Here is an 11,297-nt window from a genome sequence, read left to right as displayed (position 1 = left end):
AATAAATACAATTACAGATCAAACTATTTTCAATTTACAGAGAGGATTACATGAAATAGGATAGCACAATTAATACACATGCAGATGATCATGAAACATATACTAACTTGCTATATTTGCTTTAAATGTATATGTGTGTGTGTGTGTGTGTATATATATATATATATATATATTAAAACTCAACCTCCCCTTGAATTAGTAATTCACCTGCTTAATGTCACCTCAGTTTTGACCCTCAAAACTAAACACAACATTGTAGTTTATAATTAAATCGCTCACAATTCTAAACACATCCTGAATTTGCAGTTCTCTCTGACATTCCTTATTGAGTACTTTTTATTTTGTGCAATCTTTCACTAGCGTCTTGTTTTTATTCACTTAAGTAAAAAAATTCTTGCCTTAAAGATGGACCCCCCCCCCCCCCCCAATAACCCCAAACTAAAAAACCACAACCACACACACCAGTTAATTCTTCATGAATTTTAATAGTTGCCTGCTGGATGACAAACACACAGTATTTGCATATTTTATTACACTTTTCACATCTTCTCTGAGATACTTTACATCCTACCGTCTCACTCAGCAGAGCAACATGAAATGTATTTACAGACCACACACCACCACAGTGGACACGATTCACTTCCTATTTACTTGCACAATGGTCCTTAATGGAGGAGTTGCATGATTGTGGCTAGTGCAAAAAGAAACGCAAAAACATCTACAGAGGCTGACAGCAAATCGTTTCTTAGCTGCTTTTCAACGTCGAGCTGCTGTTTGGTCCGTCAGACAAATACAAACAATTTCTTTCGTATGTTCATCTATGTTCAAGCTCAGCAGGAGGTTTAGTGTCTTTATACACACTGGCCTCAAATCGCAATACGATGAGTGTTTCAGCCTGAAGAAATGAGCCTGATTTCAGATCAGCGGTTCACCCTGAGTGGCCTGACCAAGAGTTTTTTTCTAAGGTACCAAATTTATACTAGTGAATTCATATTACCAAACTGTGGACAAGTGTCACAGACTAATAACCAAATATTAGGTGATTTCACTAACCCATCTTTTCATAGGTTAGCTGTCTGAGCCACAGGGCTCTACGCTGTCATCCAGCTGCTCTGTTGCACCAAGTAATGTTAATCCCACACACAACTTCCTGTACTTGGAATGCTCATTAGAACACTGAATGTGTATTCATCTGCAGCTGAAAACAGTCCCCAATAAATACACCATTTCTTCCTGCTTGAGTAAGGTTTTCAATAAATTTCAGTCACCAGAAGTCTTTAAATAAAATATATTTTTTTAATGTAATAATATATCTGATGTCTATTTTTAAACATTTAAGAGAGACAACTGGCTCATTATAGGTTCTGGTCTTTAACAGGCTACAGTGAGGGCGGATGGGTCTGATTTTCATTTTGAGAGCAAAATGGAGCAACGCAATCTCCTCCGTTTCTTTGCAAACAGGAAAAAGGCACTCAAAAAAAGTCCATTATGAGCTTTTATCACAGCAACTGCCTTTATCAGTTGCCACAGCTCCTGATAAACACCACATTAGGGTGCTGCTCCTCCCACAATTCTGTGCAACACTTCAAAATGAAAATCAAACCTATGTGTGTGAAGCATGAAGGTAGAGTTCAGAGAGATCCCCCATTCAATGATGGAGGCTTAGATGCCTACAAGTGACTGAACCTAACACTCTTTCAGTTTATAATGATCAGGTTCAAGCAGTCAGACTCTATCCAAAGATTAAATAGTTTTGCATGTACAAGCAGCCATTTTTTTCTGCCTGAGAAACTCAGTCCAGCAGTGGGAATGTATACACCCTTCTTCTACTTACCATCGTAAAGCTACCTATTAAAAGTTATCTCATCTCTGTGGTAAGACTTTTTGCATAGGAGGGGTATCAAAAAGCTATCATTAATCACAAAATATGCATGAATGTGTGTGGGGGGGACCTCATCAGTGACACCAGCACCTGCTAATCGCAAAAACAAGATCAACTTTTTTGTTCCCTCTCTCATGTAGTTGGCATTTAGCAATGGTTTTTAATCCTAAAAATTATGTACAGACGTCGCGCTTCCTAAGCGCGCCGCCTGTAAATGTAAAAGAGGATTGCGGCAGCTCCCGTTAACACTGCCAGTAATCCCAGAATAGACGCAGGAGACTGGTGTTCGGACTCGGAGCCTGTGGAGCCGTTCATGTGGTGGGATTCCTGCAAGACATAAAAAGGGGCAAAGATTAAAGTTGCACTGAGGGGATGACACAAATGTTTGTGGTGAACAGAGAAAACATATCTTCTGTGGTTGTTTATACATGCATGCACGTACGCACACTTATTTTAAGCTCAACAACCGACGTAAAGTGAAACTCTCATGTGCAGTTTAAAGATGTTTATCTCTACAGGTATGTTCATGACATCACTGATTTGCATAACCGTCAGGAAACAGTTTTAACAGAAAAGATCTGATACGCTTGGAGGCGCACTGTACTGCACTAACTGGTAGCAGTTCTTCTTTATGTTTTGGTGTTTGTTGTTTGTATTGGCATTGCCAGACTTATTTTTTTGCTTATTTCTCACTTTGAAATCAAGAAACATTAAAAGATGCTCAAGGGCAATCAGCAATTTAAATTCCTCCAGCAGAGCTATAAACTTTTACAGACTTGTTTTGCATGATGCACCTGTCCGTCTTCCTTAGCTTGCAGCAGTGAGACTGTTTATAAAAACCTGCTGACACTCGCACATCACCACTACTCTTGTTACCAGTGAAATTACTAACATATAAAGCTTGAAACAATAATGCTCTAGAGCTACTGAGACCATATAACAAGCAGTCAGTCTCTCTGAACTGAGAGTGCAGCTCCTGACTCTAACCTTTTTCTGTATAAGGAGCTCCACTTCCTCCCCAGCTGTCCGAAACAGCTCCACCACGGCTTTGTGTGTCCGGCCTTCTAGCACAGCTCCGTTTATCTAGAAATATTAAAGTTAATAAATAAATAAAAGCTCACTTCCAACCCGTGCTGCAGCATATATTTGGTTTCATTTTCTATTAGTGAGCTGTTAAGAGAAAATGCCACGGTGAATGCATGTCATCTCTTCAAATGTGTCATTTTCAGTCCAAAGCAAAAACATCACGCTTTTATTACCGAGAGGATCTTGTCGCCCTCCTGTAGTCTTCCGTCCTGGCCTGCAGCTCCATCTTCTTTGATTTTAGACACGTATACACCACTGTCATTGTACACATACTGCTGGTCCACGCCCCCAACTATATTGAAACCCAAGCCTCAAAAGAAAACACATTAGTGTAATCGGTATATAATCAGGTTCACCAGACCAGCAGCTGCTGACCCAGTCAATAATATTTATCCAAGTAGATCAAAGTTCAAGAGGAAATCTTCCAAAGCTGCACTGCTACTTAGACGAGCAGATTAAAAGCAAGACCAACCTGACAAAATGTTACATAACCGTGTGTAAGCGAGACACAAGAGTCTGTAAAATAAATAAACCACTGGTGTCTATGAACGAGCTGTCCATCAGCGTGATAGGGCCGATAACTTTTAAAGATTTTAACACTGGGTCAAAGTGCATAAATCAGCTTTTCCTTTGCAAATAAGGCAGCTGCTAATACTCAGTTGGCCTCGATAATCTACTTCCTCCACTTACGCCACAACGACGCGGAGGTTTGGTCGCTTTTATTTGCAAATTAGCCTTTAGCTTCAGGACACTGAGCACAGCCTGACAGCGATGATTTTTGCTAGCTTTCGCAGCTAGCTAGCGGTGCTATCCACTGGTAACAGTCCCACTAATTATCTCCTTACCAGCCGGTCCTCGCTTCAGCCTTATGGTTTCCACTGTGGAAGAAGTGTCCAGAGAGCCGTTCATTGTGTCCAAACGTCAACCTGGTAAAATAAATCTTCAGAGAAGAGGGACAAACTATTTATCTGAAGGTGAACTCATTGAGGAGTTTCGATTTGCTTTTTGGCCACCACCGGCGCAGACAAAGCTGCAACAGTGCCCCCTGACGGGAAGAGGCGGAACTCCAGGCTGATTTTCGAATTACAGGGCAGGGAGGCAAATCAGAGACAAGTTATTAAAAAATACTCAATATCAGAGTTAATGAGTGAAGGGAATGGGCTGAGGAAGTGCAAGGAGTGCTTTGAGGAGTTGATGAATAAAAGACACAAAAGAGAAAGAAGGGCAGATGGAGGGCAGTTAGTGAATCAGGAAGTGAAGAGAATTAGTAAGGAGGAAGTGAGAACAGATGTAAAGAGTGGAAAGGGTGTTGGTGACATACCTGTATAGATAGCTAGGCAGTGGAAAAGGTACTGGTACAGATTTCCACGAATAAAGGTGATGTGCAAAGCAGTGTTGATGGACAGGGTGACAAATGAAGTCCGGTAGCAGGCTCTGTGAACGGTGACGTCCACAGATGAGATTGTGAGCCCTACTGAGAGTAGGAGGCCAGTGGAAGAGAGTCTGGAGAAGTGGATGTATGCTCTGGTGTGATAAGAAATTAAAGTGAGTAGAAGCAAGGCAGAATACATGTGTGTGAACGAGAAGGAGACAGGTGTAACAGTGAAGCTGCAAGGGATAGAGGTAGTGAAGGTGGACGAGTTAAATACCTGCAGCAACCATCCAAAGCAATGGACGGTGCACAAGAGAGCTTAAGAACAAAGTGCAGGCAGGGAGAAGTGGGTGGAGAAAAGGAGGGATCGTGGACACATTGGACAAAGGACATGGAATATGGCAGAAAACCCACAGAGAAGGTTCATGAATGTATTAAAGGAAGATATGTAGAGGGTTAAGATGATCTCTGCGGTGACCCCTAAAGTAACAGTTCTGCTCTCTACCAGGAAATCCTGAAGGAGAACGTCTGGCTATCAGTTTGTGCCCTGAAACTTAAGCTCACTCGGGTTATGTAGCAACACTGAAAATACCAGAAAACTTAACCTGGATGGTCTTTCTGCCCACGGCATGAGGCACCCTGTCATTAAGGTTCAATCAGGTTCAACACAAATGGCGGTTACTGCTGTGCAGAACATCAAATCTGATTTTGAGTTTTTCATCTCAGAAATGAGGTAAAAAAATCATCTTGAATGGTGGATGTTTCTGGTCTAAATCCTGTTATAGATCCAGTAGCAACCAAAACATGATCTGCAATGTGTGGCCCAAAGACAGCCATGAAGACACAAGAAATACATGCAACACATACAAGAGTCCCTCGTGAGTTGCATAAGTAAGCAAAGTGTCCAAGGTTGAAATGTTTTTATTTTGTACTGAGTGGCATAACTGTAGTCAAATCTATTAACATCAGAATCTGGCACTTGCACCACAGGGGGCACGATATATAAATTCAGTCAAACACACAAACTTACACCATCAGTAACACAGGAACTGATTCCCTGGCTTTAGATTCAGAAACACTACGTGGGGTAACCTGTATTTATTATAAGTGCACATCAGAAGCTCAGGGGAAGTAAACAATCTTCTTCCATCAGTCATTTTTCTTGTTTGTTGCTCCTTTTAATTTATAACCTCAACAGTGTCAGCTCTGGCAACAAACGGAGACCCCATCCCTCCACATTTTCTTTAATACCAGCCTTTAATATGTATTTTTACCATCAGGGTTTTGACTTCAACATGAAATCATAATTCTTTAAATCTTTTCTTGACCCTCCAGCCTGAGAGCTCAGGAGGATTACAGCCGAAGAAAGGACAAGTACACATTCTCTTTATATTACTCTGTGCATTTTAAGAAACCTCATCATTGTTCCACTGTACAGCACGTCTGCAGGCCAGCAGATAAAAAAAGAAATGATTTTCAGCATCACACTCTCATGCAATTACAGAGACTTAGAATGATTACATGTAAACGAAAAAAGATACCAGTGGAAAATATTTGAAATGTTTGGGACTTGTCATGCCTTTCTTCTTAGCCTACAATCTTTTCATTAAGTATAAATTAGTTTTTCTCCCAAAAATACCTATTTTAAATGCTTTTAAACTCTTTTACCACTAAAAATTCTCATATGTGATCAAAATTAATTGGATTGGAGCAACTATTAAAAAAAGAGAGAAAAGGATTATAGCGTACAGCTGTTCTGTGACAAATGTGCCAGGTAGGCAACGATTGCGCTTTGCAATGCAACCAAGTATTTAAAAAGGATTTCAAATACAGTGGTAAAGTTTGACTCAGGTCGCCTGTACAGCGTGTGCTTCAGCCGTGGGTTCAGATCATGCTTGGGGCAGCGCTGTAGAGGACGAGGTCTCCGCACACTCGCACGAGGTTCACTTCCTCCAGGCCACCGACTCTGTGCTCGTACTCCAACAGGTGTGTGCCATCCACCGCCACTTTGAACATGTCTTCTTCCACGAGGATCTTCAGCTGTAGGGGACACCAGTTGCTAATTAATTGGTTGGTAGACTGACAGAACGTAGCTAGTATGTGGCTAGAGTCCAGCAACGTGCATAGTATGCCTTATCTCACCATTTAACATCTGTACTTGTATATTTTCATCATCATATTTTCATCATCTCCTTCTTCTTATGTCTCTGTCCTCCATTATTTCTACACCACCCACTTCTTCCTCACCTAAAGCCTCACCTTCTGCACTGAAGTCAGAGCTCTACCACATAAAAATGTGCATAAACATGCTCATTTATGCCCATATCACACTGACATGAAGGAAAATTTTTACTGATGTAAGCTGAACAAAATCCTTGGTTAAATTCAGGGGCTCTGTTAAATGTCATCTCCCCAATCTAATCAGCTAATTTTAAAAAGAAAGAAAAGAAAAAGATTTTATACTAACTTACCTCAAAACGCTGTCCCTGAACAAATGGAAACCCTCCTTCCCGCTCTTCAGGTCCCCAGTATCCACCTAAGTTGGAGTTCCTAACAATTGTTTGCTCGTTAAAACGAGGGTTGAAGTGAAAGACTACGTCTGGACCTTTGATAAAGTCAACATTGAACCTGCAAAAAAACCCATATAAGCAAAGCATTAGCAGAAAGAAATGCTGCTGCTAATCGGTTTAACATAATATGGTGGTAAACATTTTAAAGAGTATTCCCACAGTGCAAATCATAGATGTGTTTTAAAGGAGACCTATTACACTTCTCTTCATATAACATGGTCATATAAAGGTACAGACGCCTCACCAACCTGCTGTTCAAACAGGGGTAGCCAATCAGAAGCTTAAGGTGTTAAGATTTATCCTATACCAAGGCTCAGTACATGACAAGGATTGTTTTGAACTATTCTACTCTAGAAGTGTCCAAGAATAAACATTTGGAGCTGAAAATAAGTATACTAGGTCCCCTCTATTATGTAAGTATGAGTTGAAGGCATCAGGTTTTGGATTGCTATTAGCAGGCACAGATGTTGGATGATTACTGTACCTGTCTGCACAGGGAAGAGGCTCCCCTATTATTGTGATTAAAAGTCGCGGCAATATTCCAGCATGAAGAGGGAGATCGTAGGGCACCATCTGCAAGAAATACTTCCATTTTAAACCATGACAATATATGTACTGTTCTCAGTGTAGATATTAAGTTTATGTGTCACAATGCAATTCAATGATTTCCAAGAAAAATCTGCACATATAAAACATTTGATCACTGAGTCTTAAATTGGCAAAACACAGCAGCATGCCTAATGACTTATAATAGAGAATTTTATTTAAGCACTGTTCAAAACTTTGACCCTGCCCACATTCCTACAGCAACACCCAAGTGAGTCATTATGTCCTTCGGTTATTCCAGCACTATTACACAAGTAGCAGTGACGGGTCATTGCAATGACAGAAAAGTACATTCACTATATTTTTACAACAGCTGAGCAAAGTAAAAGAAAACAAAAAAAACCCCCATTTATTATTATCATGCAAACAACTTACAAGTGCGTTTTGATCAAATCATAATTTTATTAGAGATCATAAAAGGCGTCATGATGCCGTAAACATGGGTCAAGTAAAAGTGTAAATTATATCATATTGCACTTAATTAAGACAATACATTGAGCAATTTAGTTGAATATTATGTATATATTGAGTCTTTGGCACTAATCAAACCATATGTTGATTCTGGAAGTGATGTCCTTGTCCAACTGAAAAGCTGAGTTCATTGCTCATTGCTTAATACGGTGGCCTATATCTGGGCTGAAAGACAAGAATACATTTTTCAGAACTACTTCTGAATACTGTATTATTCTGTTTTATATTTGTTTAGCACCCCAGCAGAGCCAAAGAGACAGAAATAATCATCCCAATTCCGCTGTTCTTGAAAAACATAAATAAATACATTAACCCTCCTTCAGCAACAAAGAAATAAGACTAACTTCCTCCATCCACCACTTACAGGATTATGTTACTCTAAAAGAATTTCACACCAGATGCTCCACTGCACACCAGAGAAGGACACAAGCAGGAAAATGCAGTAAGCAATATTGCATTAAAGTACCAGTACTCACCAGTGTCCCTCCTGGAGCAGCAGGCCCACCATATGGACCCATAGGCCCCGGACCAGGGCCAAAGGGACCAGGGGCAGCTGGGAAGCCTCCACCTGCTGGTGGTCCCCAAGAACCGGGTGGTATCGGGGGAAAGCCTCCGCTGGGGAATGCAGGGAAAGCACCAGGTCCAGCTGCAGGTGGGAATGCACCCGGACCACCTGGCCCATACATGCCGTTGCCTCCTGGCTGGCCACCTGGGAAAGGCACACTTGGATAAGGGCCAGGGGGAGCTCCGGGGCCCGAAGGAAATGGTCCCATTGGGTAAGGAGCAGCACCTCCAGGTATCTGTCCTGGAGCTCCTTCTGGTGGATACTGCCCAGGGTACTGCCCAGGAGCTCCAGGGCCGGAGGGAAACTGACCTGGAGCTCCTGGTGCAGGTGGATATTGTCCAGGTATCCCAGGACCAGGGGGGAACCCACCAGGTGCTGAAGGAGGTCCAGGGTATTGCCCTGGTGCTCCAGGACCTGAAGGGAAGGGAAACTGCCCTGGTGCCCCTGGGCCAGATGATCCACCGTGGTAGTCGAGCGGAGCAGAGGGCTGGGTGGGGGCTCCAGGAGCTGAACTAGGCCATCCTGGGTTTGAAGGAGGTGCAGGATTGCTAGTGGGGGCAGATGGGTTGTTGTTGCCTATTTTCTTAGCCTGGCTTGTAGTATCATCTCCTAAGGCATCTGCTAGCTATAAAGAAGAGTAAAAGAAAGTGACTTGTACAATAAACTGTAAGCTAACTGAACATAATAAAAATAAAATGTGCATTTGTTTGAACTCACCGAGAAATCATCCATGATCTACAACAAAACAAGAGACACAAGCTTTATTAGGTAGTTATAACAACTGACAATAACAAGTTGTCAAACAGTGGTGGCACACAAAGGCTCTGAGTAACAACACACTCAATATTTCCATCCTCAAAAACCTTTCTGACAAAACTCCACCTCAATGAAAGATTACTAAGACAAGACATACAGATGTTACACTGACTCCAGGCTACAAATCAGGGCAGAGAGTCACAAAAACTGTCATAAATTAAATTAGAGTTGGCTAGCGAGCTAGCTGGCAGCAGCTAACTGTTAGTTAACGCTGGCTCGTTTGTTTATTTTTAGCTTCATGGTGCCTGAGGAAAAAAACTGCTGAAAGCTAGATTTTGATGCTACCTCGCTAGAAGATGGACTCCTCTCCAAAGAAAGACGGCGGGTAGCAGCGAGGATTTCTTCAGCTGTGGGAACCAGTTAGCTCGCTAACTTAGCCTGCCGAGGTACACAAGTAGAAGCTAACGATTTATCTGCTTTCACAACTACAACTCTTGAAAAGGAGGCACGCACACGCGCTTCACTGATGACGTATTGTGAAGGGTGGGCGCGTTCAAGCTGGAAAACACACAGACAGCCGGTCGCCTTCTATCTTTGTAAGAGCTCTCGCTGGTACAGTTTACTCCCTAACCCCTCAACATCACGACCACACATACCTAAAACAAACCAATAAACTAACCCTAACTAAACACGATTGCAGACCGAACTTTAAAACTCCGTGTCAGCCTGTTAAGGTGTGTCAGGTTTGCCTTCTAAAGCTGGGGAAGACACAGTAAGAGCCAGAAGAAAACTAGTCTAAAGGTTAGGGGACAAATGTCGTCAGTTGTGTTATGTGTATGTATTCTAGGAATTACGGTAAGAAATGGTCGCTTTCGAGCACAAACCAGCACACAAATTGTTTTGCGTTGTGTGTATATACTAAGTTCTACGGCAAGAGAAACTGACACCCGATTTCAAAACAAAAGCAATCTTAAGGCGAACGTGATTTTAACATTAACCAACACGTTATCAATCATATAAAAATCATAAAAACAAATGCAAATATTACAAAATATCAATTTTACTGTCAATCAAAATTACTGTTTTCTGTTTTCACAGAAGACGTCAGTCTGGTTTTTAATTTTAAAATTAGTCTGTTGGACAGTGGGTTCACTTGTAATGGCTGTACACGTCTCTTTAAATGTGATTATAGTTACTATCTGTAATATTAAAATATTTCTGTTATTTGTAATATCACAGTTTTTTAAATAATTTTTTATTTCTCCACTGTTATTTATTTCATGATTATATGATTCATAATGGACTCATGTAAATGTGCTGGTTAACCTAGAGATCACTTTTATTTTGAAATCGGGTCTCAATTGCTCTACCGGGATCTCTAGTATATGTGCGCACAACGCAAAACAACTCAATGTTAGCATTAAAAAAATGATGTTATGCTTTAGCGGAAACTGTGTGGAATCTGGTACTCAGCTTTGATTAAAAATAATTACAAATATTCTACATAACATTAAAATATAATAAATTAACAATAGTTTATTATTATACTTTGATTAATAATATTATACTCTGAAGAGACTGAGTCTGTAGACATAAAAGGAAATGGTTTTTATATGATGAATATTGTTCTGAAGTGTGGCCACAGACTTACACAGTTTAATGCAGAGTGTTATTTTATTTATTTGGTGGTAATCCTTTAAATCAGAGTATCAGACTTGCTGAGCTACTGAAAAGGAAATATTTCCTACCACCCTCTATAAAACTACAGAACACTTCTCCTTTTAGTTAGTTTGAAAGCCTCACTTTTATTCCTCCAAATATTGTTTGTCATGTCTTAACATCATTTTTTAAAATAAGTAATCTCACTTTAAAATAATTACCAAATTAATTTAGTGAAATACTCTGAAGGTTCTAATCATGCATTCCAAGTAAAAGCATAAGTAATCATTTCTCAGTTGAGGTCATATTGAGTTAACTACACTGAAACAT

The 11,297-nt window shown here is 40.6% G+C and overlaps 2 protein-coding genes across 2 annotated transcripts; both read right to left on the bottom strand.

Annotated features, from left to right (window-relative positions):
• Window positions 1–465: 465 nt before the first annotated feature.
• On the bottom strand, window positions 466–4,008 carry synj2bp (synaptojanin 2 binding protein). Its single transcript, XM_085144432.1, has 4 exons — window positions 3,814–4,008; window positions 3,142–3,278; window positions 2,870–2,965; window positions 466–2,209 (listed from the first exon to the last, which is right to left on the bottom strand). The coding sequence occupies exons 1-4, from the start codon at window positions 3,875–3,877 to the stop codon at window positions 2,078–2,080; spliced, it is 429 nt and encodes a 142-aa protein (XP_085000558.1). The 5' UTR covers window positions 3,878–4,008; the 3' UTR covers window positions 466–2,077.
• Window positions 4,009–5,245: 1,237 nt separating this feature from the next.
• lgals3a (lectin, galactoside binding soluble 3a) lies at window positions 5,246–10,285 on the bottom strand. The gene is made up of 6 exons (XM_085144418.1): window positions 9,654–10,285; window positions 9,270–9,287; window positions 8,464–9,177; window positions 7,395–7,483; window positions 6,812–6,968; window positions 5,246–6,380 (listed from the first exon to the last, which is right to left on the bottom strand). The coding sequence occupies exons 2-6, from the start codon at window positions 9,282–9,284 to the stop codon at window positions 6,225–6,227; spliced, it is 1,131 nt and encodes a 376-aa protein (XP_085000544.1). The 5' UTR covers window positions 9,285–9,287; window positions 9,654–10,285; the 3' UTR covers window positions 5,246–6,224.
• Window positions 10,286–11,297: the final 1,012 nt, after the last annotated feature.

The sequence above is a fragment of the Neolamprologus multifasciatus genome, chromosome 19 (genome assembly GCF_963576455.1).
Source record: "Neolamprologus multifasciatus chromosome 19, fNeoMul1.2, whole genome shotgun sequence".
NCBI classification, from domain to species: domain Eukaryota; kingdom Metazoa; phylum Chordata; class Actinopteri; order Cichliformes; family Cichlidae; genus Neolamprologus; species Neolamprologus multifasciatus.
Note: the sequence above shows the minus strand (reverse complement) of the source record. Positions and strands in the feature narration are given on the sequence as shown.

Bases quoted from the DNA above. Each gene is read 5' to 3' on its own strand.
- synj2bp (XM_085144432.1), bottom strand. From the start codon at position 3,877: ATGAACGGCTCTCTGGACACTTCTTCCACAGTGGAAACCATAAGGCTG. The intron at 2,966-3,141 runs GTAATAAAAGCG...TAATATTTCTAG, and splicing joins AGGGCGACAAGATCCTCTCG to ATAAACGGAGCTGTGCTAGA. The intron at 2,210-2,869 runs GTTAGAGTCAGG...TATGTCTTGCAG, and splicing joins AGCTCCTTATACAGAAAAAG to GAATCCCACCACATGAACGG.
- lgals3a (XM_085144418.1), bottom strand. The intron at 6,969-7,394 runs GTACAGTAATCA...GTTTTTTTGCAG, and splicing joins CCTCTTCCCTGTGCAGACAG to GTTCAATGTTGACTTTATCA. The intron at 6,381-6,811 runs GTAAGTTAGTAT...TGTCCCCTACAG, and splicing joins TTCAGGGACAGCGTTTTGAG to CTGAAGATCCTCGTGGAAGA.